A 27,537-nucleotide genomic window follows, 5' to 3' on the forward strand; every position below is an offset into this window, starting at 1 on the left:
GATTTAAAACTCTACTCACTTATAAAATCTATGGAAAATCAATATGATAGGGTATACTGAAGAAAATGCATGCGAGAAAATAAAATAAAATAATATAAAATAAAGGAAATTTACAAGTCCTCACAAATTTTAAGATGGACCAGTTAGAAATAGACATGTTATGATCACTTTGTATAAAATTTTCATACTATACATCCACATTATGATTCATGTCATTCAGTTGTATCAGCATATGTGACATTGATAGGTCGAGTTATGAAATTGTAACAAAAGCCGTTTTGATCCGGTGTTGATGTAATTGTTGGACTGAATTGGTTGCAGATATATTTTGGTAATGACAGTAAAGTTGAGTTTATACGGTTAATTGTAAAATATAATTATAAGATTATATATATAGTCCAAGTGGGAGATTTTTGGATCTTTAATCCAACGTTGGATTTATATGTGAATAATTATGTATTGCAGACTGCCAAATAAGGTTAAATCCAGTTAAAGTGATCAATTATAGTTTGAAATTAATGTATCTAATAGGATGTGGGTTTTTAATATGTAGACACTTAAGGCTAATTTCTATTTCTATGATGGGTTGAAATAGAAATCCAAAAGATAATAGAAAATAACTTTTTGACCTGAAAAATCACCCCAAAATCTCTAGAAATTCAAGTACCAGTTTGTAACATGAATCTTGGTACGCTTCCGCAATTTTACTGTTAATTTATTTCTTAATAATCGCCATAAAGATTTTGAATTTGATAAGTGATGGTTTTCACTAAATGTTAATATAAACTACCACCCAACACACTAGACTAATATTTAATCATAAATTACACAACTCCAAGTAGACGAGCAGATGTTAAGGGGCATTGGCTGATGACCATGTTCAGAGGCACACACAGAAGTTCGGAAATCGTGTTAGCATAGTCCCAAAAAGAATGTGCTAAAAAACAAAAAGCCAACCATTTGGCAAAGTACGAAGGAAGAGCTAGCTCTAGTTTTGATGAACACATTATTTTGCTAGGTTAAAAGAAATTAAGAAAGCATGACAGGAAAGAGTTATTTATAACTAATATCACTATGTCAGTCCTTAAAGCTTAAATTGTGAAGGCTATAATTTATTCGAGTGAAATGATCTGTTCCTTTTGCTCGCCATCCAATGATGGAGCCAAATGGGGGCTAAGGGGGGCCATAAATTTTGAAAATTTTAATTCTTAGTATGTAAATATATGTGTAAAACAAAGTTGTCACCCCTAATTTTTTATAATTGTAGTCTATATTATGAGAATATATATATATATATATATATATATATATATATATATATATGAATTAGCCTCATCTGAATTAATTTTTTCTTCAAAAAAGTTATTTATTTTTTATTGTGCTAATTATTTAACATTCAAAAAATTAAATATATAATTTGATTATCCATAGTAAATTTACCCAATTGGATATATGATCAACGAATTCCTGTAAGTGCATAGGGTCGATCGTGATAATAATTTACCTAGAGTATTCCAGGGTCGAATCCATAGGGATGAGTTAATTTTCTACTTTAATTATTTTAATAAAATAACAAAATTCAAATTTAAGGAGTGTATTTTCTAACTAAGCAATAAAAGAAACAATCAATTTAAATAAAGTAGTGGTGAGAAAATAATAGACGTGAGTGTAGGTTTCAGGTTTTAATCCACAATTTGAATCAATTATCTAATTAATTTCTTACCAAGTTATGAACGCATTACAGGATTATATTTTAGATCACTTCTCGATGCGTATAAAATGTATTTAGTTAAATCCTACGCCTCTCTCGATGGTCATAAGAGTTCAAATTAAACCCATTAAGACTCTCAATGATATAGGTGCGTCACACATACCCTAAACTACTCTTGTGATTAGTTTATGTGTATTTATCTATCTAGAGCACAGTTGTATCTCCTTTCTCAATTCGACACAAATGCAACATTCATGTTCATGGTGACCAGGTATAAACACGTATTAAGAATAAGATAAATAAATCATAGTAAAAGACAAGAAATTAAACTATAAAATTAATCAAATTCCTTCATAAATACCCTAACCCAAGAAACAATTTAGTTCAACATGATTTAGAAGTTAAAACCATGAATTCAAAAAGTTGCTACAAAGATAAGAGAAAGAGTAAGAAAATTTCTCAATTGCTTGCTCCAATCTTCTCCTTGCGCGCTTCTTGATTCGCCTCCATTTGATCTTAATCTCTCAAGAATAAACTATGAAAAGATGTTAAAATTAGACTAGACTAATGTTTTCCATCTTCAAAAATGACCTAAAGAATCCCTATTTATAGTTTCTTGAAAATGTATCCTAAATAGGGTAGGAATAGGAATTATTGGAGTCGAAAAATCACATTTTTGCACATTTATCCGATGAAGACCGGCCCAATGTCTGGCACCGGTCATTGGACTGAGCACAAAGCATAAAAGAATCTGGAGACTCATTTGCAAAGTCCAACGCCAGTCATGGATCCACACACAAATCCATTCTGAATCCCAAAAACACCATCAAATAGCCCAAACCAGTTCTTGCTCAAAACATGAAAATTGTGGCCCTTTGAATAATATTTCCAACCCATAAGAATCAAGTAATTTGGAGGTCTGGACACTGAGATATGCCTAAAATACTGAGATCTAGTCATAAGAGCATCGCAACACAACAGTACTTTAGGAATTTGGATTTTTGACTATGAAAACGTGAGAACCAAACTTTGAGTCTCATAAAAGTTGTAGAGCATCCTCCTAGCTTCAAATTGAATCAAGAATCATCTCAATCTGACTTGTGTAGCTCAAGTTACTGCAAAAATATTGAAACATATCATTCTTGCAAAATGCGTTCCTCTTGACTTTAACCTCTTTCATTGTTTTTTCACACCACGTTTTTAGTTCATTTTCTCTCCAATTGAGCTTTTCACCTATTAGAACAATATAAGAACAAAATTAAGTAGTTTCTACTCAACATAAAGCTCAAATAAAATAGTTAACTAGCAACTTATATCTATAAATGTACTACAATTTACACCCTATCAATATATTATAATAAAAAGACCTAATTCATAATTATCAATAGGTTAAAACAAAAATACTTACTTTATTGGTCCATATACAAATATACAATTTAGCCTTTCTCATTCTTCCTGTATCAACTGAAACTATATAACAGACATTTTTAATTATAAAAATAATAAGACAAAGGTCTGAAACAAGATGGAAGATAGTTTCTTGAATGATTGTCTAACCGTGTACATAAAAAAAGGAAGTTATTAAAAAATTTAGCACTGATTCAATCATAGATAAATTTAGTTCTATGAAAGAACGTAAATCTCATTTTACTTCTAAGAAAAGAGATTGAAATTTCAAGGTATGTCAACATAACTTTTATCTTTTTTATTTGAAAATAGTTATATTTATATTGCATAGGTGACATATTGGAACATCTTCTCATAATGTTCAACTTGGATGGTTTGTGATGTTATAAAATATTTAATCAAAGCTTATTTCTTACCTTGATTTTCGTTGTGACTATACTGCATATTTACGAAATAAACATAGCTTTATAATTAAATTTAATATTTGATATTTTTAGATATCATATATTTAAATAGATAAAAATTATTTTGAACATAATATATTAAGATAATTTTATTAGAAAAAATTTTGCCCCCTAGGAGAAAAATCCTAGCTCCGTCACTGTCGCCATCAAATATAGACAAATACACATATTAAAGCGGTACAAGTTTGGGGGGCGCAAAGTGGAGTTAGTCCCAGTTGGGAAAGTAGACGTTACCAATAGTCTCCCAAGAAGCTGATGGAAATCTCTGCAATAGTTTCCACACCATCCTGACGGCCACAATCAAAGTGAACAGCAGGAAGCTGGCAAACACGAAGCACGCCGCAGCTGGAGTTGCAGGTGATATTGTTAGTGCAGAGTAGAGGTATCCTAGCATCAGAAGGACCAAAGAAATGTGCAGCACACCGTAACCAGTTGTTGGTAGCAGCAAAAAGACAATGCCCAATGAAGCACCAAATGCCAATGAATTCCCCACCAAGAATGGACAAAACTTAGTGGCTCGCATCACCACTTCTCCAGGCTCCACCGCTGGTTGATTTGAGGTGGCCATGGAGCTGGAGGGCTGAGGACTGATTGATATGCTGACGTGGCTATTAGTATTGCCGCAACCAACATGGAATTGCACATTTCACCGGATAAGCCTTCGTCCAAATAAGCATTGATTTGAAATATTTTCTCAATCAGTGCCTCTGGTGACCCCAACATTTCTGCTAAAGTGGGAAGTTGATGAAGCCGTGAAGCTTTTGAAGCTCCTGCCCTAAGTAAAATCTTCTTCATCCTTGCGTTTACTTGGATTGGAGGTTTAGTGTTGGATATATCAAGGGCTGTCAGGCCTTCATGGTTCTTTGCGTTAACATTGACATATTTAACCAGCAATTTGGCAACCTGAAAAGCAAGTAAGAGGGATTATTTATCGATCAGCCCAGTTAATTATACTCACCAGCATTCTAAAATCTCACATGATCTTTTTTTTTTTTAGCATGGAAATTTAAGAAGTGAGGAGGGGAGAAAGGGAGATTTAAACCAAGGACATCTAACTTTTGGAGCCCTTAGTTCAGCCATAAATGTATTCAGGACCTCTAACATCTCGAGTCTTAACCTTTGCAAAAAATGTCAAAGTTACATATAGTAGAAGATCTCCACAAAACTACGGTATCATTAAAGTAAACATTCAGGAATTGTGGCATCTCAAATTCCTATTTCTTTGGTTAAATATAACTATGCCTCTTTTCTGATAAACACTAACCGAGATCTGATTCTAATTTTGGGATAAAATGCAACTATGTGCCAAGAACTTGATTTCCTGAGCAGCTACCGCCCCAAAATCCAAGCATTGTGCATTCATGTACAGTGCTTGTAATTGTTTGTCTAAATATGCACCTTATTGTCTATGAGAAAGAGAAAAAAACTGTAAGGAAATGTACCTCAGTTTGATTTGTGGATGCTGTGACATGCAACACTGTATTGCCATCTTCATCCCCCCAGTTCAATATTTCTTTCCTATTAGTTCGCTTTAGCCAACCAAAGAGCACTTTAAAAGCTCTAAGTTTTCCGTTTTTCATGGCAATGTGTTCAGCAGTCTCGCAGCATAAAGTCACATCTTCGATTGATGCTGGACATTTCCGCAGAAATTCAGCCAAAAAATCAATTTCCTCTACTTCTGCAGCATAATGCAAAGGAGTAATTCTTTCTCTGCCCTGAATACGGATCAGCTCTGGAGCAAATCTTACAAGCCTTCTCACAGTTTTTCTGTGGCCATTTCATCAAGCTAGATCCAAAGGGCTAAAGCCATCGTGGCTTAAAACCCTCCCTAAAGAAGGCTTTAAACTCATGATTTCAAGGGCAAAGTGTGTGTGCGCTGTTTCTGCAGCAATGTGCAATGGTGTATGATTGAATGGTTTCTGATCTATGCATTCCAAAAGGTCTGGATTATTGCTTATCACTCTATATAAGGCACTAACATCACCTTCACTGGTAGCTATGGACAGTTTCTGCATTCATGTTGAAATTTCAAATTACCACTACTCCTCTTTATCAAATAGAACTTGAAAGAAAAACATTGTCGATTTCAAGTAAAAGAAACACAATATTTCCTATGATGGCGAGATGCAGAGGAGTCATCCTATCAAATAGCACTTGCAGGAAAGCAGAAAGAAAATAGCATCTGAATCAAGAAAGAGCCACATGTCCAGGTGAATATAAAAGTGAAAAGATTAACGACAAAACGACAGAGGGAATTCCAAAAAATGTTATGCGATAGAAGAAGCATAGGAAAATGGATTAATTACACGAATTAGTCCAAACAAGCAAGCCAAGGGTGATTGACAATCCCTCAAGTGAAAACAATAGGATTCAAATAAGAACCCACACAAGATACCACAGGAATTTCTAGTTGAGCGCACTTAAGAATAGGAATTAATCCAAATACAATGCTGTTAAAAATAGATAAAAAAAAAGGTCAAAAGCTGTAAAATAAAACTCTAGGTACGTCCTATTTATAGGCAACGAGTTCTAAACTGAAAAGGAAAAGAAAATACATGAAAATACGAAAAATGAATAAAACATCGCATCTGGCAGACTTTAGGATCCGCCGCGAATGGATCCAAGGTGCCCATCCGCGGATCCGGTCCGCATGTCTAGTCCGGCCCTGGATTCCTGGATTGGATTGTGTCTAGAAGCTCACACAATCAACAAGATTAATCCGCGGCACAGATTTGTGGGGCTAGGGAAAGGATTCGCACACGAATTCTTTGAAGATGCAGCTTTGAAGATTGATCAATCCCTTTGATGCGCGACCCAACTCATGATCAAAACTCATTCCACATAAAAATGAGAAAGGTTTCCTTTATGTGTGTTTGAAGCCAAGCTCAAAGAAATGAACATGTGATAGGCTGCAGTTTAGTACAGTTTATACCGACTAATCCTCGATACACATTTAGCTGGTTGAGTATTATTAAATTTAAATGCTCTTAACCTTAGTTAAAACTAATGAAGTTTTCCAACTTTAACACAAATCTCATCCTACTTTTTTTGCAACTCAAATTCTTAGCTTATCATCCATCATTCACTTTGTTGTGGAATAAGTCTATTGCTTCTTTTTGTGACGACTAAGAGTGAAAAATCTACAAATTCATACAAAGATTCTTCCTTGGAAATTTTATAAAATAATTGTGATGCCCCCACTTCTCCCTAGGGCGAATCCAAGGGTATCCGTGGAACGCCTGCTTAGCTCTCGTCAGGACTCGATATAAGTCAAATTTAAATTTAACGATACACCACCAATAATAAAAGCTAAAATAAACAAAAGTCACTTCCTTACATAAATATTCAAATCTTACATCACAATTTACCAAATGTACGTCAACTTTCCCCAAAATACAACCACTAGAAGTCGACTAATCAATTACATACCAAGATTCTTGTGAAGCCCCGAAAGAGAAAGAAAGAAAAATTTCTGGTTAGAAATGTTTTGGAGAATCTGGCCAGAAATCCGGCCAGTTCTTGGCCAGATTGGCAGGGGTTTTGGAAAAAAATTTGATTTCGCCACTGCCACAAATCCGGCCAGCAATCCGGTCGGAAATCCAGCCAGATCTTGGCCGGTCTTGGCCGGATTGTGACATGGCATTTCAGCAGCCAAGTTTGACCGGCTGATTCCTACGTTCTTATCTTGCTTTTGGGCTGAAATTTCTTCATTCTATTCTCTAGCTTGGCCGAACCATTTTTGAGAGGGAGAACAAGAGAGAAACTCCATTTATTTCCTTTTGATTTCCTTCACCAAATCTTGAGTTTTAACCGCTAGTTTTGCAATCTATTCCATACAAGTGTGCACTAAGGAAGTTTAAAGGCTTTGGTGGAGTCTTTGGTGAAGGGAAAGCACTAAGCTATCTTGTTTCTTGTGGTTATAAGGTGAGTTGCTAAGAAATTCCCTCTTTGTTCTTAGTAAGGGTGGATTAGTGATTTTATTGGCTAAATATGCTATTTTATGGAAGATTTCAAGATTTTAAGTAGAGTTTGACAAATTTCTGATTTATTAGTGAATTTTTTGATTTTATATGATAATTGTTGGTTGCTCTTGGAATGATAGCTTGATATGGTGTCAAATGGAGCCTTTGTGTGTTAGTTGTGGTTGTTTGCGGAAAATTGTAGATTTGTGTGAAAAATTTCAGTTTTAGGGTTTCAAATTTGGGGCTTTCTTATGGTTGGTTATTGAGCTCTTAATTGGTTAAGATTTAAGAGTATTGTGGCCCTGATTAGGTGTGTTTTATAGTCTATGATTTGTTTGTGAAAATGTGGTTGAATTGAGATGGTATTGGTGTTGTTTATAGGGTGGAAAGTCAAGAAATTAAGGGGAAGTGCTATCCAATCTTTGAGAGCATTTGATTGCTTTGAGTGAGTAGGCTCTTGGTAGAAATGAAAGGCTAGGACTTGAACAAGGCAATGTCTGTGATGGATGGTTCCTGGAGCTGTGGTTGGTGAGTGATTCCACAACTATTTGCAAAGTTACTTTTCAAACTATTTCTTGCATTGTTTACTCGATTGCATATCATGAGTGCTTGCATGTGTACCATGAAATGATTTGGCTCCAATGAGTTCTCGGGAAATCTTGTGTTTAGAACCAACGCCTCCACTTTAATGACACTTGATTTGAATATGGGAGCACCGATGGCTCTCTTGTACTGCTTGACTGTTACTGGATTTTATTGGAGAGTTGGATGTTTAAGTACAATAATTTCACTGGCTCACAAGAGCAATAAACGTACATTTGATCACTGATCCATGATATCATCTAACGGCATTATTGTGAAACTGGTTGGATTACTAATTTTACTGGTCACTCACTGAGCTTGTAGCTCACCCCAAAATATTTTCCCCTCCACAGGGCTCGAGGCCAAAGGAAGCGCTTGTAATGAGTTGTTAGTGTGTCTGAAGAGATATCTCATATGTATTTTGCTGATTGTACTTATTGGCGACTGGATGTAATGTGTGCCTGGAAGAAATATCTCCTGTACAGTTTGAATTCGGACTTCTCTTGTGTAATAGTTGGGATTGTATGAATGATTGGAATTGAAACGAATGCATGTGTGCGTTCCACGCTTATGATATGTAAATTTGTGGAGTATTTGATGTAATATTTGAGATGTGATGTAATTTATTTGAGAAATGTAGTGAGTCCCGGCGAGAGTTGGGCAAACGATCCGTCGAACCCTTTGGTTCGCCTTAGAGGGAGGTGGGGCTGTCACAGGTGGTATCAGAGTTCCTAGGTTAGAGGATTTGGGCAGTTGGGAAATGTGTTATAGAACATATAAGTATTCGATTGCATTTAAGATGAATCGTATCTATTACGAGGAAATGCCGGAGAACTGATTCGGTGATATTTTGTTGTGTAGGTATGGAGACTGGTGGACTTAACGATACTGGTGGACCTAGCAATACCGGTGGACCTAGTGGTGCCGGAGTACGAGCTACGAGTGTAGGCGATCCGGTGAACCGTGTGGTGCGCCACGAGTCCTTAGATATCAGAGGAGGGTCGGGGAACCCTATAGGTTGTATTCTCCCTTCGGCCAGATAAGTCGATCGTGTGAGTGTCAACATACGTATGGATACCCTGACAAAGTGGTTATGGCTATAGATGACAAGCGTTGTCGCCTAGGTAGGACGGTCGACACTCTGAGGGCACAGTTGGATGAGGCCAAAGGGGTGAGCCATGCACAGGCCATGCGCCTGCGTGACCTCGAGATGGGGTTACGAGCTGAGGAGGAGCAGACGCATACCCTTGGTCGTCAGTTTGAGGAGACCTACCGGCACCTCTTCGCTTTGAAGCGGCAGATGAGAGAGAGAGCTCAGGGTATTATGCTAGACTGCGAGGTTCTCTTAGATATGGCTGCCGAGGCGCCACCTAGGGCTGGCAGAGCGGGGCCGATGGATGCGATAGACTCTATAGGCTCTGTAGGGGATTTCCGCTAGGGCCGTTACTCTGAGTTATTTTGTTGACTTTTGGAGCCGGTGTGCTCATGAACTAACATGTTTTGTATTGGTTGAATGATGGCTAGCTGTGAACTGACATGTGTATATTTTTGGCGTGAATTGTATATATATGTATATAGTTTTGTGTATGATATTTTGGTATCTTGGTTATTTCGTGCATTTTATAATTTTCAATACTTTGAACTCGTACCATATTTTGTTCCAATTATAGAAGTTATAAACTAATCAAATGGAGACTCGTGGAAGGGGTAGAGGACGAGGACGAGGACGAGGACGAGGACAAGGAACTAAAGGGGTAACCAAAGAAACTGCAAATAGATAAGCTGAGACCCAAGTAGCTACAGCTATACAACGAATGGCTGATTTGTTAGAACGAATGGTTAACCAACAGGGTCAAGGCCAGGTACAGCATTCCGAAAATCATGAGGGAGAGGACCGTGCCTTAGAACGGTTCCAGAAGTTTCTACCACCAAAATTTTTGGGTGGACCTAACCCTGATATAGCGGAGAGTTGGTTGGATCGAATGTTAGATATTTTTGCTGCGTTAGGATACCCGGAGGAACGGCAGATAGCTTTTGCCATTTTTCAATTTGAGGGGGCGGCTCGTGCCTGGTGGAATGTGATCAGAGCCAAATGGGATAGAGAGCAGACCCCATGGATATGGGTTAATTTCACCCGTGAGTTTAATGAGAAGTACTTACCACCACCTGTTCAAGAAAGGCAAGAGGATGAGTTCATACGACTACGTCAAGGGACTATGAGTGTGGCGGAGTACGAGACGCAGTTTACCAAACTCTCTCGTTTTGCTCCAGAGTTAGTGCTAACAGACCGAAAGAGAATTCGTCGGTTTGTCCAGGGTTTGAACGTGGAGATTCAAGAGGCACTGGCAGCTGCTCAATTGGAGACATATAGTCAAGCTATTGAAAATGCACAAAGAATTGAAAGTATTAAGAGTCAAGTAAAGGCTTTTCATGATAAGAAAAGAAGACAACCGGATACAAGTAGTTATATTGAGAAACAGAGCTCGAGGAGCGAGCCACCATATAAGATGGGTCGAGGAGTAGGTGGTCCATGATCAATAGGGACTCCGAATCAAGGAAATTTTGAGAAAGGTCAGACAGGGAAGGAGACCCAGAGGGGTACCTCACGTGGAGGTCTGTCATTAGGACCCAGAATGACATATGGGTTTTGTGGAGCTGCTAACCACATGGAAGATAATTGTTGGAAGAAAAGGCAAGTTCGGAAATGCTACCGATGTGGTAGTGCTGAGCACCTGATTGCTCAGTGCCTCACCTGCCAAAAGAAGGAAATTTGCCAAGGGCAGAAGGGAACACTTCTAAGCCGACCAATGCAATGGGTAACCGACCGAAAGTGCCGGCAAGGACCTATGCAATGGGACATCAAGAGGTGACAGACCCATTGGCAATCATTGAAGGTACCCTCCCTATCTTCCATCGTATTGAGGTTTCCTTCTATTCGCTCTAATAGATTAAGGCCGAGTATAGCGGAATTATTATGTTGTTAAGAATTTATAGAATTCGATCTATGAGACGTTCAGCGTTCATTAAGAATACGTAAAGGCCATTGATATTTTGAGCTAAGGATTACACGGTTGGGTCTTGGATTGGAAGACATAGAGGGACAAACTTTTGAGGTGAATTTTATTGTCAATGATGAACTCGTTAATGTGGTATTAGAGTATTCCAACCCTTAGCTTGTGAAAAGATTAAGAAGATTTGGCTTATAAGTTGCAATTTCGAGGACGAAATTCTTTTAAGGAGGGGAGATTGTGATACCCCGATTTTAGGAGAATGTTTTGTTTAGTCTCAAAGAGAATATTACAGTTTCTTTATTTTATTTTTATTTTAAGACATTGTTTTGTTTTAAAGACTAGAAACCTTACTTGTACTAAAAACCCTAGTTTTATTTGTGACGAACAGATTTTCTTAAATCTCTCCTATTTTAATCGAAACCCTAATTTGTAATCGATGGAGTTGTAAAATCCCCTTTGTAAAAACCCTATATTTTTCTTAAAATCCCCTTTTATTTGAACTTTATTATTTTAGACTAGCCTTACTACTCATTTACCCCACAAAAAGTGCAAATGAACATAGAATTAAGAGTTTCCCCTTTTTATTCATCGTTAGGGTAAACTAAGGTTTTTACGTCTTTTCGTAGTGTGAGTAATCGGTACGAAGTGTGTATTAAATTTGGTGATTAAGAGTGAGTTTTGGATAAGATAATGTGTGTGATTAGAAGTAATAATAATAAGTTAGTAAATTATAAGTTAAAACCCTAGTACGTGCGAAATAAGGAAAATCGGGTTGAACCGATTTGTACCGTTCGTTACCGATTGAGTGCACCACTTGACCACCACTTTATTACCTCAATCTTCTCACTTTTATTTCAGCAAAATTGGCCGTAAATATCTCCTCCAAAGGGCCGAAAATATTGACCCAAAAAGAAAGGAAAAGAAGAAAAATTCAAGATGTCATCTTGGGGTGACAAGTGGCAAACATCCAAGGGTTGTTTGACCAACCAATTTTCTTCATTTTTATCACCAAATTTACTTCATTTCTTCTTCATTTCTGCATCTTGTGGCCGAGCTTGAGGGAGGAGAAAAACCAAGAGAGAAAAGTTCCACTTTAACCTTGAAACCTTCTTGTTTGAGTGAAATCTCAAAACCTAAACCGATTAAACTTACCTTGGGGTGTTTGGCAAGCTTTGTGTGGAAAATTTTTGGAAGAAAGTGGTGTGTTTCTCACTTACAAGGGACCTTTGGAAGGTATCATGGCTGCCTATCCCTTTTCTCTTCTTTAATCTTGTTAAAGTTTAGTTAGAAGCTCTTAATCTTGCCTTATGACGGTTAATCGGTTAGTTTTGATTGATTTGTTGGAATATGGAGTTAGGGTTTACAATTTCAGCTTTGATTATAGTTATCTACCTCTTAATTGATGTTATTGAGCTAGTAGTTGATAGTTTTGATGATAGAGTACTTGTTAGATATGAAGTGCTAGAGGAAAAGTTCAAATTCCAGAATTTGGAAACCAATTTGTCCTGTTCTGATCTGTTTCATTCGGCCATGATGGATGCTGAATTGGGCTTAGCTTAAAACATGAAAATTGTAGGAAATGATGATTTATAGCTTTCTGTAAAATTTCAACTCAATCAAAGTACTGTATCATGTGAAATGACAAAAATACCCTTGACTGCCAAATGTACTGTTTTGCGGATAGTTTCTATTTTCCTCTGAGATGTCACATTTTGACCTTGAAAATGGATGAACTGGTTGTTGATGTCTTCATGAGACTTGTAGTTCTATGTTTTAGCTTCGAAATGGTATAAATTACACCCCAATCCGATAAGTGTAGCATCGGTTGTGACCGAAACGCTAAGGGACATCAAATCTGCTGTCTAGTTTTGTTTTCAAAACTGATTTCCGATTGCCTTATTTGACTTGTGTTGTAATGGGATGATGTTGGAGCCTAATTGACGGGCTATGTTGGTAACATTACTTGTGTATGTTTTGGGGCTGATTTGAGGAACATAATGAGGTCATAAATGGCTGAAAAATAGGTAAACACAAGGGGCATGCTGCCCAAATTTTTACTAGAGGTATAAACCAGCCTTTGGAATTCTGGTTCTGTAATCTGCAAATTCGACCTAGATTCACTGAAAACTGGTATGAGTTGTCTTCATGGAAGTTGTAACCCTTTGTCTTAGATTCAAGACGCTACCTAGTACACTTTGATCCGATAACCACAGCTCTGGTTATGGTCAAAACCGTGCAACCCGTTTTCATACCATTTTCATTTCCACGTACGCGCACATGCATTTCTTGGCCGTTTTTGCCGTTTTGGCCGTTTTAGTCCTTATTTCCATTTGTGATGGTGGTTTGACTAATGGTTGAGTATAATCTTTTGTCACAGGAAGTGACGAACCGGACGGAGTCGGTGGACCCGTATAAAGTGCCTTGATTTACAAGCTAACTCTTTTGAGTGAGTAATTGGATTGTTTATTGATGTAAAATTGTCAAAGTGCTTTGTATATGTTAAATGGGTACTTAGGCGAGGGTGTACTTTATCTCACTCGACCTAAGCCCATCTTTTGTTTTGATTTCATATGTGAGAATACATGTCTTATGTTGAGTATCACCCTTTTGCTGTGTGCTGATGGGGGGGATTACATGACTTGAGTTGAACCCCTTTTTGCTGTGTGCTGTTGGGGTAAGTACTTTATTATGTACTTTGTTAAGAGATATCATCTATTGAGAGATTGAATATCTCAGGTTTTGGTTCCAACCCGGTTCCAAGGGTAGACGAACTATTCGAGTCAGAAGGGGCTTAGTCGAAGTTAGTTCCATACTAACCTTGGGATTTCGTTCTTTGTTAAAGTTTTGATTAAAGCTAAGTGATTTTGTTTTGCTCGAGCTGCTGTGTACTGTTGACTGGCCAGCGGGGGTTGATAAGGTGAACGGGAAAAGTAAGTGGAGTGTACGGACTATGAGTACTTTGGTTGACAGAGTGTCAACAGGCGTTCAAACTTGGGGAATTGAACTGGCTTTGGAGCCACCCGTATCCTACCATTATGATGTTACCTTTCTGTTATTGATGTGAAATATCCTAATTTACTTGTTTATTTGGATGTGAGTTTACATTTTTACCCCTGATTACTCACTAAGCATATAGCTTACCCCATTCCATTTGTTTTCTTTAGCAGGGGGCTAACGCGGGGATCGTTCGGGAAGGTATTTAGACTTTTGGCTATAGAATAGTTGAATTTGTACTTGTTATAAGTTGACTAATAAGATGTATAGATTTGTCGTGGTGGTTATAGTTAGCAGCTTTTCTAGGGTTTACTTTCTGGTACTCGTGGTATGTTTGACTTGATGTACTATTTTATGCAACTTTTGAAGCTGTAATAGAGTAAATAGGACTTTCTTTTAGCTTGAAATCTATTTTCTCATTTTAAGTATTGAGTCCTGGCACGAGTTAGGCAGGCGATCCGATCGCAATTCAAACTTATAATATACAATGATGCACAAACCAAGTACAAAGCTTCTATACACCCAAATACTTCAAAGCGTTTACAATTCAAGTACAACCAACCCTAGTCGAGTGCTAGTGCGAGTACAATTCAAAATTCAAAAACAACTAGACTACGCTAGTCTGTACACGTCTCACGCCTCGCTCGTACCCCCTGTAAGGAAAACAAATGGCGTGGAATGAGTTAAAAGCCCAGTGAGGCTCCAAATAGCAAGGTGACCATTATTGAAAAGTACAAATATCACGTAGCAAAATAAGGAGTATGAAAAGTTCATAAAAGTGAGCAATAACACTTCAAGTAGCAAATCTCTAAGTGAGCGAGTGTAAAGTTTTTCTTTTAAAACGAAACAATAACACGATAAGTACTAATCATTCCAAGGTATAAGGATACGGATGGCTCTCAGGAGCCAAATTCCCATTGCATCACGAGAACTTGATCCAGTAATAGTTGACACTCCGTCAACTTTCAAGTAAGGTAACTAGTCCAGTAGTACACCATTTAACTCCAATCTCCGTCCACCAACCAAACCCTTTACCGGGCCCGAACTCCAAGATAAATACTAGTGGTAATACTCGAGTATACCGATTTAGTCGAGGAGATAACACTCCACTCGACAACACTAACTACCCATGGTTCGTTATCTAATCGACCAAACCCTTGCTGGCCCGACTCGATAAACTAGCCAGTAGGGTTTGGGTCCCCAAGAAATCGATGAGATAACATCTCCAATCGACTGAATCAAGATAAAAGTACGGAGACAGGAATGAGAGGCACCTCCCACTCACATTGAGTGTGGTACATGTTGCCGCTCAGCACTTACAAGTCAAGTACAAGTATATCAAGTCAATTGCAACAATAACAAGTATATATCATATTAGGGCAAGTGTGATAAAATACACTCTTGCCCGATCAAACAAATTACATATCCTTAAATCACATTGGTCAAGTATTGAAAACAAGTGTCCAGTTCAATCAGGTATTTGGAAGCACTCACCAAAGGTCTAGTGCCTCTCAAAAGTCACGTTCAGGTCCAACTCCTTGGTTGGAGTCCAAATCTGCGATAAAATATCATTTACGAATGTAAAACTTTCTAGAGTTCGAAACATAAGAGTTTCGTTTCAAGAAAATGAAGTAAACGCAACTCGTTTAAATAGTATTCAAGATACTTATCAAATTCCGAAAAATTCATGCTCGCTCGTTTAGTTATGATCAAGAAGTGGTTTCGACTTTAGAAGTTACACTTGGTATCAAAGACCGGGAAAATCGTATTTTGAAAGGGTCGCTACTTTCACTTTTCAAGGGTACGAGTTTCAGCAAAATTTTAGCTTATATACCCTGACTAAAGAAAACTCGAATACCATAGGCGATCCAAGTCCAACTTGACCTCAAATCGTCGCTCAAGTCGCAGGTACATATGCCTAACTCTCGAGTGAAAATTTGGGCAGCACGCCCTTTGTGTTTACCTATTTTCCAGCCATTTATGGGTTCATTGTTTTTCTCAATCAGCCCCAAAATCACACACAAATAATGTTACCACCATAGCCCTTCAATTAGGCTCCAAAATAATCCAATTACAACACAAGTCTTAACAAGGCAACCGGAAATCAAGTTTAAAGGCAAATAGCTAAATGGCAGATTTGATATCTCTTAGTGTATCGGTCACAACCGAAGCTACGCTTATCGGATTGGCATAAAATTTTTACCGTTTCGAAGCTAAGAGAAAGGGTTACAACTTTGATGAAGACAACCCAACCCAGTTAATAGTTTATCTGGGTCGAATCTACAAATTACAGAACCAGAAGTTCATGACCAGGAGGGTTGTCAGTACTGAATTCAAATGGCAATAACTCAGGCTACACAATTTCGTTTGAGGTGTTTTTGGTTGCATTGGAAAGCTGAAACATAGGGCTAAAACTTTCATGTTTTGGCTAAAGGCTGATTTGAAACAGATCAAGGTGAAAAAATGCAGCCAGAATGATGAAATGTCAAAACTGTCCGCAAAACTATACCTATGGCAGTCAAGGGTATTTTTCTCATTTCACATGCTATAGTGCTTGTATTGAGTTAAAATTTTCTAGGAAGCTATAAAACATCATTGTCCACAACTTTTATATTTTGAGGTAAGCCCAATTCGGCCTCTATCATGGCCTAATGAAACTAGTCAGAACAGGGTAGTACAAAAACTTAAAAGCGGGAATTAATGCATTCAAGTGATAATCTTCTTATTCATGTATAAAACCACTACTACCACTCCCTATCTAAGCTTATTCACATCATATTCTAGATAAATAACACTAATAAAAATAGAAAATTACAAACCCTAGTTGAAAATTATAAGTTAATAAGCCAAACCATGAAATCTTCCATACAATCCACCACAATCAAGCCATGCTTTGCTTAAATTGCAAAATAAGAAAGAAACAAGGGAGGTTTCTAGTATAATACCTCAAAATCTCCAAAATAACTTGTGATACAAGAACTTTTTTTCTCTTAAAAGTTTCACCAAGCTCACCTCCAAGCTTTCCTAACGATTGATCGGAGTAGAATCAAGTTTTACGGTAATTTTCTCAAGAATCAAGCAAGCTCTCAAGTTGGAAAAATGGAAAATTTTCTCTCTTCTCTTTTTCCTCTCCTAAGTTACGACCAAACATGAAGAAAATGAGGTGTTTTTGGTTCCATTTTACAAGATGAAGACTAAGGATAGTCTTGGTCAAAGGTCTTGGTCAAGACCTTGGTTGGATTTTTGACAAATGGCTTAATCACAAATATTTCCACCAAAATATCTCTCTTTTTCTTAGTCAATAATGGTGGCTGACTTAAGGGTTAATTAAGAGCTAATTAGCTCAACAAAAACAAGGAGATTAAGGTAATAAAGTAGGATTGAAGTGATGCACTCAATCGGTAACGAACGGTACACATCGGTTCCACCCGTTTTTCCTTATTTCGCACGTACTAGGGTTTTCACTTACAATTCAATAACTTATTATTATTACTTCTAATCATACACTTAATATCATCTAAAACTCACTCTAAATCACTAAATTTGATACACACTCCGTACCGAATAATTAAACTACGAAAAGATGTAAAAACCCTAGTTTACCTTAACGATGAAAATAAAGGGAAAACCCTTGGTTCTATGATTAATTGTAACTATTGAGGAAGTGAATGAGTAGTAAAGCAATTGTAAAATAATGAATTCCAAATAAAAGGGAATTTTTAAGAAAATATGAGGGATTTTACAAGTCTTCACAATCACACTACCAAAATGCACACAAAAACACACACCAAAACCCTACTATGCACAAAAACCCTAATTTATGCCCTTCCTTTAGAAAAATTATAACTTGAGTTATAAATATCAAAAATTTATATAACTTGGCTTGTTAAAAAAACTAGACTTCAAATACTAAGAATCTTTAGAAAACACCTCAAAGAGATTTAGTTCATAAATTGGTCCAAATTGAGCCATAAGCTACTACAACATTCCTATGTTTACTTGTGCAGGGCAGAATTTTCAGTCAATTTTGCCAATTTTCTAGAATTTATAGACATCGAATCAAACTCTGAATTTTACACCGTAGGAAGCCCTCTGAGTCTAGTTTCAAACGCAACAAACGGAACTCAATTTTGACTTTCCTATACGAAGTTATAGCCAATTTCCCAAAGCTGCGCAGAGCCTCCTGCGAAAATTTCTAAATTTTCTAACAACTTGAGATTATGAAACTTTTCTTAACAAAATTAACTCCCTTGGCTCAAATTCAACCATTAAATCAACCAAGAATCAAAGGCAAGTGAGTTCACATAAGGGTTATAAAGACAAGTGAATTTTCGGGGTCTCACACTCTCTCCCCCTTAAAATAATTTCATCCTCGAAATTCTAATCTTTGCTCGCACAAAACTTGATGCTATAGAACTTTCCTCCAACTTTCAAGTGACTTTCTCTTACTCATAGTACTACAACAAGCTTACCTAGAGAGAAAATCTTACCACGTAAAGGCTACGCTAATATGCTAGGGAAGTTTAACAAAGAAATAAACACTTATCAAATCCACACAGTCATAAGAGAAGGAAACAGATCTTCCATGCAAATTTCTCAACGTACTCTACAACCTGGACACCCTCTATAGAAACCCTAGCCAGACGATTGCTAGATTCGTCCATGATGACACTCCGAGATCCAATCCCTTTGATCAGTCCAATGACTAGGTCAAATGTTAGAATCATCCACGCCTTAACCTTTGCCATCAAAACTCACCTCAAGTGCAATCAAGATACAGACCCTTATTTTAGTGCTCTCCACTATTTGGTACCCAAGTACAAGAATCCACAATAAGACAATTCACAACTCGAGCCGGCCGGTCCCAAGAGTAAATCACTCATATTAGAGATTCCTACCTGACATACCTAACTATTATCCCCAAAGTACCATGATAAAAGTTTAAACCTAGAACGTTTCATGATTCGTAACTTATGCTCAAAAGAGTACTTAATCCTTTACACCCATTCACAAAATTAGGACCATAACACCACTTGGCCCAAGCTCACTCCGCGCAGAGACCACGCGAAGTGGCTCTGATACCATCTGTGACGACCTCACCTCCCCCTAGGGCGTACCCTAGGGTTTAGCGAGTCGCCTGCCCAACTCTCGCCAGGACTCACTCACTCGTATCTCAAGCATACATCCATAGACGATACATAACATCGTAATTCAAACTTATAATATACAATGATGCACAAGCCAAGGTACAAAGCTTCTATGCACTCAAATACTTCAAAACGTTTACAATTCAAGTACAACCAACCCTAGTCTGGTGCTAGGGCTAGTACAATTCAAAATTCAAAAACAACTAGACTACGCTAGTCTGTACACGTCTCACGCCTCGCTCGTACCCCCTGTAAGGAAAACAAATGGCGTGGAATGAGCTAAAAGCCCAGTGAGGTTCCAAATATCAAGGTGACCATTATTGAAAAGTACAAATATCACGTAGCAAAATAAGGAGCATGAAAAGTTCATAAAAGTGAGCAATAACACTTCAAGTAGCAAATCTCTAAGTGAGCAAGTGTAAAGTTTTTCTTTTAAAATGAAACAATAACACGATAAGTACTAATCATTCCAAGGTATAAGGATACGGATGGCTCTCAGGAGCCAAATTCTCATTGCATCACCAGAGCTTGATCCAGTAATAGTTGACACTCCGTCAACTTACAAGTAAGGTAACTAGTCCAGTAGTACACCACTTAACTGAGACTCTCTGGTGAAGTATAGCCGTTGTGCTAGCCTGCTGTGTTGTCCAGCACCACCAGGGACAAATTCCTGAACTGAGACTCTCTGGTGAAGTATAGCTGTATGCTAGCTTGTTGTGTTGTCCAGCACCACTAGGGACAAATTCCTGAGACTCTCTGGTGAAGTATAGCTGTATGCTAATTTGTTGTGTTGTCCAGCACCGCCATGGGGTAAAATTTTTGACTTGAGGCTAAGCCATGTCCTGAATTTTTCGAACATCTGAGACTTGAATTCCAGCTTAGGGTCGGTTGGTTGAATCGAGCCCTTTTGCGTGTTTTATTAGGTTACTTGTTTAGCTATCTATTGGCTCTTTACTAAGTGATAAGTGGGATTGGAGTGATTCTTAGTACTTGACTGACTTTTGAGAACTATTTTGACCTGATTAGTACAAGTTGGAATGTCGAGGACGACATTCTTTCAAGGAGGGGAGTTTGTGAAGCCCCGAAAGACGAAGAAAGAAAAATTTCTGATTAGAAATGTTTTTGGAGAATCCGGCCGGAAATCCGGCCAGTTCTTGGCCGGATTGGCAGGAGTTTTGGAAAAAAATTTGATTTCGCCACTGCCATGAATCCGGCCAGCAATCCGGTCGGAAATCCAGCCAGATCTTGGCCGGATTGTGACATGGCACTTCAGCAGCCAAGTTTGACCGGCTGATTCCTACATTCTTATCTTGCTTTTGGGTTGAAATTTCTTCATTCTTTTCTCTAGCTTGGCCGAACCATTTTTGAGAGGGAGAACAAGAGAGAAACTCCATTTATTTCCCTTCGATTTCCTTCACCAAATCTTGAGTTTTAACCGCTAGTTTTGCAATCTATTCCATACAAGTGTGCACTAAGGAAGTTTAAAGGCTTTGGTGGAGTCTTTGGTGAAGTGGAAGCACTAAGCTACCTTGTTTCTTGTGGTTATAAGGTGAGTTGCTAAGAAATTCCCTCTTTGTTCTTAATAAGGGTGGATTAGTGGTTTTATTGGCTAAATATGCTATTTTGTGGTAGATTTCATGATTTTAAGTAGAGTTTGACAAATTTCTGATTTATTAGTGAATTTTCTGATTTTTATATGATAATTGTTGGTTGGTCTTGGAATGATAGCTTGATATGGTGTCAAATGGAGCTTTTGTGTATTAGTTGTGGTTGTTTGCGAAAAATTGCAGATTTGTGTGGAAAATTTCAGTTTTTGGGTTTCAAATTTGGGGCTTTCTTATGGTTGGTTATTGAGCTCTTAATTGGTTAAGATTTAAGGGTATTGTGGCCCTGATTAGGTGTGTTTTATAGTGTATGATTTGTTTGTGAAAATGTGGTTGAATTGAGATGGCATTGGTGCTGTTTATAGGCTGGAAAGTCAATGAATTAAGGGGAAGTGCTATCCAATCTTTGAGAGCATTTGATTGCTTTGAGTGAGTAGGCTCTTGGTAGAAATGAAAGGCTTGGACTTGAACAAGGCAATGTCTGTGATGGATGGTTCCTGAACTGTGGTTGGTGAGTGATTCCACAACTATTTGTAAAGTTATTTTTCGAACTATTTCTTGCATTGTTTCTCGATTGCATATCATGAGTGCTTGCATGTGTACCATGAAATGATTTGGCTCCAATGAGTTCTCGGGAAATCTTGTGCTTAGAACCAACGCCTCCACTTTAATGACACTTGATTTGAATATGGGAGCACCGATGACTCTCTTGTACTGCTTGACTGTTACTGGATTTTATTGGAGAGTTGGATGTTTAAGTACAATGATTTCACTGGCTCACAAGAGCAATAAACGTACATTTAATCACTGATCCATGACATCATCTAAAGGCATTATTGTGAAACTAGTTGGATTACTGATTTTACTGGTCACTCGCTGAGCTTGTAGCTCACCCCAAAATATTTTTCCCTCCACAGGGCTCGAGGCCAAAGGAAGTGCTTGTAATGAGTTGTTAGTGTGTCTGAAGAGTGCTTGTAATGAGTTGTTAGTGTGTCTGAAGAGATATCTTATGTGTATTTTGCTGATTGTACTTATTGGCGACTGGATGTAATGTGTGCCTGGATGAAATATCTCCTGTATAGTTTGAATTCGGACTCCTCTTGTGTAATAGTTGGGATTGTATGAATGCTTGGAATTGAAACGAATGTATGTGTGCGTTCCATGCTTATGATATGTAAATTTGTGGAGTATTTGATGTAATATTTGAGGACTGTAGTGAGTCCCGGCGAGAGTTGGGCAGGCGGTCCGCTGAACCCTTTGGTTCGCCTTAGGGGGAGGTGGGGCTGTCACAATTCTAATCAAAAGTAATCGAGTCGGCTTCCTCAAAATTCTTTCCATTCCGAGCTCTTGTTAAGGAAAACAAGCTAATGGGATGAGTTAACGCTCAGAGAGTTCAAGAAAATCATGCAAACACATAGTTCAAGTAACAATAATACTTATATGAAAGATAAAGCTAATAAGTTCATGTAATTCACAATAAATAATAAAACATAATCAATAAGGATACGGGAACTCTCAGGAGCTAGATTCCACTTGTTTTGTCGAGACTCGATCCAATACCTCCATGTGATGACTCTCCGTCAACCGGGTAGGTATTAAGTCCATAGAACTCCACTTAACGTCAAGTTTCCATCCACCGTTAAACCCCTAACCGAGCCCGAACGTCGATTAGAAAAGGCAATACTACTCGAGTATGCCAAGCAAGATCTCTCAAATAGATTATGGTTTAAAATCTATCCCATGATTCACCAAACTTCTCGACCAAGCCCATGCTGGCTCTAGTCACAAGGTTAGCCTATGAGTTTGGGCGTCCCCCACTATTATAAGTATAAGTCGATGAGATTCACTCCAATCGACATCGATTCAACACAAATATAATTTTCAATTCACACAATTCAATTATAAATTCACTTAAAAGAGAACAAGCGTGATAAAGTACATGCTCGTCTCGACAATTTCAAAATACTCAATTAATAAGGAACAATTCAGCATATAGCAACAATTCATGCACTTGACACTCACCAATTCAAAAGTAAGTGAGCAAATAAAGTCTTTAGTGGTCTGCTTCGAGGTTTCCTTCAATATCCTCTTGAACGCCTGGAGAAATAGTGACCAACCATCACTCACATATACTCACAGCCACTTATTATTCGAGGAAGAAAGTCCATTTGCTTAGACATAGGATAATGTCTTAAAAGAGAACTTTAGTCTCTCAAAAATCGAGATTCAAAAATGAGAATTTAAAGTCTCAAGTGAGACTTGAATAATCCATGAAATCAAGTTTAAAACGGTCTATCAATATCAAAAGGAAATGAAAAGTTCCTAAAAACTCATTTTCTACGAAATTGGAAATTTTCCGCTTTACGCGACCATACTTGAAAAATCAAATCTTGAGTTTGGTATGTCAAAAAATGGAAAACTTTACACCATTAGAAACTAGATTAAAAGTACTAAAAGTTCCCAGAAGACACTTTTCCAAGATTCCAAATAGAAAGCATTCAAATTTCAACTCAAAGTTGCAGATTCAAGAAGACAAGACAGAACCGGTCTTGGTTTTCAGCGATGTTTGGAACTTCGGCAAAATTCATAGAAAGTGAATCAGTCTCTGAAATTTATAACACAACAAGAGTTCGAAATCAAGTTTCAAACACAATAAGTGGAACTAAATTCGGAGTTTTGAGCAATAAGATATAACAGTTTGAATTCGTCTGATTTTTGAAACCTGATCAGTGGATTTCCAGATTGAGGAGCAATATTTGGGGCATTGTTTGGGCCTCGAAATGATATTTAAATTATACCAAATTTGGTACACTTAAACTTTCATATGTGGACTACCTCTATATCAAAAATTTAGGCAAAAAGTCATACGGGAAGGCAGTTAACGAAACGACCAAAGTTTGTGAAAATTTTCAAAGCTAATCTGCCAACCCTATCTCTCTTTCTTTTTCAAAAGTTTTGTCCAACGAAATCAGCCCCAATTCACTCCATTTTTGAAATCAAGATTCTAGAAACATTTAATGAGCAATTTATGGGTAAATGACACTAAAATTGACCATTCCGTCAGCAGGGAAGGGAAAATTTTCCAGTTTCCAACTTTGTTGCAGTTTCAAAATCAAACCATATCTAACTCTATACAAATCCAAATTGAGAATGGTTTATGGAGTTAGAAACTAGGTTCAAAATTATACAATTCATCAGAAGGCATCGTTATGAAAATTTTTTCACAAGTGGGACAAAATCAAGCCACAATATGCAGCCTCCCAGTTTCATTCGGACACATAGGCAAAGCAGGACAGTCCACTTTGCTGACTCGCTACGGATCACTCAAAATGAACTAGCAGGGGATCTTTATACTGTTGGAAATATCTGAATGTATAGTTTTGAATGCCACTAACAGCACTCAATTTCAACTTTTGCACAAAAAGTTATGTTCGGACAAAGAACCACTGTCCGGTTACCCTGCTAGCAATTTCCAGATTTGAAACTTTTCCCCAAACTCAAGTTTTGTGCAACCATTCGACACAATTTTTGAAAGGCACTTTCTATACACATAATACAATGTATATCCATCAATTTAACAGCCAACCAAGCATCAAAATTTCAAAATGAAAACAAAACAACATGAACAGAATTTCGGCCAGCTTGCCTTTCCCAAATTTTTCAACTTTCTCTCCACTTTCTAACCATAATCAAACTATATATCACATAAACAACCACAATCAAACATTAAAGCCTCAAGTCAGCTACCTAAAGGCCTCATCAAGACAGCTAACTTAGGATTAAAAGCAAGATAAATGTTTCCTCAAGTCCGCTAGCCTATAATTGCGATTAGGGTTTCAGACCCATGAAAACCAACCGCTAAACTTTGGAGAAATGGAAAGATTAAAGAGATGAAGTGATTACCCTTTAAACCCTAGATAAAAACCAGATTTTTCCACCGAAATTCCTCCAAGAAATTCCATAAGATTGTTTCTTTCTCCAAGATGGAATGAAATCTCAAGAATCTATGAAGTTCGATGATGATTTGCAAGTGAAATTGAAGCTAGGAGATGAAGTTTCTTTCTTCCCTTTTCTTTTCTTGTCTTAGCTGAATGGAGGAGAGAGAGATGAGAGTGTTGAGTGTGAGTCTTGTGTTGGAAGATTGGAAGGAAAAGTAGCTAGGAAGTTTTGCCAAAAGTCAACTTTCAATAGTGTCGCGCTAGTGTTTCGTACCACCACTTTTTCTCGGGTTTGATACACTCAAGCACTAATCCTCTAATGTAATTCCTTTAATATTGTAATTACTCATACTTACGAGTCTAATACAAATTCCTCAATTCACCAATTAATCAGATCGGCACGATTTCCGAGAAACTTTCGACGCGAACGCGATAAAAGCTTAATTTTAACTCACTCACATCTAATCTCTCAATTAAATTTTCTTAGTCTATTATTGATCATTCTTAATTCTCCAAGATTATTGCACTCTCGGATCGAATATTGCTTCGAAAAATGTGTATTCGCTATTCCTTACTAAACGAGTCGCAGAAAATTAATTTTGCTAAAGGGCGTTTTAAAAATATAAGGGAGACATTGTTCCATGCAAACAGATTCAAAATGGTTGAAATAAATTATTCGAAGAAAACGGATAAATAAATAATTAAATAAGTCAGTAAAATAGTATTAAAGTAAGTAAAATTCGAGTCCTCACAATAATTACAAGAAACAGTGTAATTTTTCTTTTTCTTGCTGAACAATAAAAGACAAAGTTTTGCTTTTTAATACCTATAGCAACTTGGTCAATAAGGAGTTTGAATTTATCTATTTTGTGAGGACCCGAAAATTTTCTTATTTTATCTTATTTTACTGGCTTATTTAATTATTTATTCACCCATTTTCCCCGAATAATTTATTTCAACCATTTTAAATCTATTTACTTATATTTTTAAAACGTCCCGTTAGCAAAATTAATTTTCTGCGACTCGTTTAGTAAGGAATAGCGAATACACGTTTTTCGAGACAATATTCGATCCGAGAGTGCAATAATCTTGGAGAATTAAGAATGATCAATAGTAGACTAAGAAAAGTTAATTGAGGAATTAGAGGTGAGTGAGTTCAAATTTTCGCTTTATCGGGCGCGCGTTGATAGTTTCTCGAAAGTCACACCGCGCGAGTAATTGAAGATTTGAGGATTTAATACTAGACTCGTAAGTATGAGTAATTGCAGTGTTAGAGGAATTACCTTGGAGGATTAGTGCATAAGTGTATCAAACGAGAGAGAAAGTGGTAATACAAAACCCTATTTCGCACTATTGAGGGTTGACTTTTGTGCACACTTTGTGACTACCTTTTTCATTCTTTCCCTCCAAACAATTAAACCACAAAACCCTCATCTCTCTCTCCTCACTCCCTCATTGTTTCAGCCGACCAAGAAGAAAAGAAAAGGGAAGGAAGGAACTTCATCTTCTAGCTTCGATTTGGCTTGCAAATCAACGTCCAACCACCAAACCTCTTGGAGATTCACTCTAGCTAGGAGAAAGAAGCAATCTTGTGGAGTTTCTTGGAGAAATTTTGGTGGAAAAATCTGGTATTCATATAGGTCTAAAGGGTAATGCTCTTCATCTGTTTAATCTTTCCAATTATCCAAAGTTTAACGGTTAATCTTCATGGGTTTGAAACCCTAATCGCATTTATAGGCTAGCGGACTTGAGGAACCATTTATCTCGCTTTAAATCATAGGTTAGTTGTCTTGATGAGGCCTCTAGGTAGCTGGATTGAGGCTTGATTGTTTGATTATGGTTGTTTATGTGATGAATGAGATGATTATGGTTAGAAAGTGGAGAGAAATCGAAGGAAAGTTGCGAAAGGAAGCTGGCCGAAATTCTGGTCATGTTGTTCTGTTTTAGTTTCAAAATTTTGATGCTTGGTTGATTGTTAAATTGATGGATATATGTTGTGTATTGTGTGTACAAAGTGCCTTTCAAAAATCATGTCGAATGGTTTTACAAAACTTGAGTTTTGGGAAAAGTTTCAAATCTGGAAATTGCTAGCAGGGTAACCGGACAGTGGTTCTTTGTCCGAACATAACTTTTTGTGCAAAAGTTGAAATTGAGTGCTGTTAGTGGCATTCAAAACTATACATTCAGATATTTCCAACAGTATAAAGATCCCCTGCTAGTTCATTTTGAGTGATCCGTAGCGAGTCAGCAAAGTGGACTGTCCTGCTTTGCCTATGTGTCCGAATGAAACTGGGAGGCTGCATATTGTGGCTCGATTTTGTCCCACTTGTGAAAAGATTTTCATAACGATGCCTTCTGATGAATTGTATAATTTTGAACCTAGTTTCTAACGCCATAAACCATTCTCAATTTGGATTTGTATAGAGTTAGATATGGTTTGATTTCGAAACTGCAACAAAGTTGGAAACTGGAAAATTTTCCCTTCCCTGCTGACCGAGTGGTCAAGTCGGTTTTGGGATGTTATATTTCAAAAATTTTAGTGTCATTTAACCATAAATTACTTATTAAATGTTTCTGGAATCTTGGTTTCAAAAATGGAGTGAATTGGGGCTGATTTCATTGGACAAAACTTTTGAAAAAGAAACAAAAATAGGATGGCAGATTTGCTTTGAAAGATTTCACAAACTTTGATCGTTTTGTTAACTGCCTTCCCGTGC

At 37.4% G+C, this 27,537-nt stretch overlaps 1 protein-coding gene across 1 annotated transcript; it reads right to left on the reverse strand.

Moving 5' to 3' along the window:
- Nucleotides 1-4,104: 4,104 nt before the first annotated feature.
- Nucleotides 4,105-5,597, reverse strand: LOC113739151 (ankyrin repeat-containing protein BDA1-like). The gene is made up of 3 exons (XM_027266395.1): nucleotides 5,406-5,597; nucleotides 5,025-5,297; nucleotides 4,105-4,485 (listed from the first exon to the last, which is right to left on the reverse strand). Exons 1-3 carry the CDS (start codon nucleotides 5,595-5,597, stop codon nucleotides 4,105-4,107), a joined length of 846 nt encoding a protein of 281 aa, XP_027122196.1.
- Nucleotides 5,598-27,537: the final 21,940 nt, after the last annotated feature.

Source organism: Coffea arabica, chromosome 4e (assembly GCF_036785885.1).
Source record: "Coffea arabica cultivar ET-39 chromosome 4e, Coffea Arabica ET-39 HiFi, whole genome shotgun sequence".
Taxonomy (NCBI): Eukaryota; Viridiplantae; Streptophyta; class Magnoliopsida; order Gentianales; family Rubiaceae; genus Coffea; species Coffea arabica.

Coding starts and splice junctions, on each gene's coding strand:
- LOC113739151 (XM_027266395.1), bottom strand. CDS start 5,597: ATGCAGAAACTGTCCATAGCTACCAGTGAAGGTGATGTTAGTGCCTTA. Junction 5,298..5,405: donor TAAAGCCTTCTTTAGGGAGG/GTTTTAAGCCAC, acceptor ATCCGTATTCAG/GGCAGAGAAAGAATTACTCC. Junction 4,486..5,024: donor CATCCACAAATCAAACTGAG/GTACATTTCCTT, acceptor CTTGCTTTTCAG/GTTGCCAAATTGCTGGTTAA.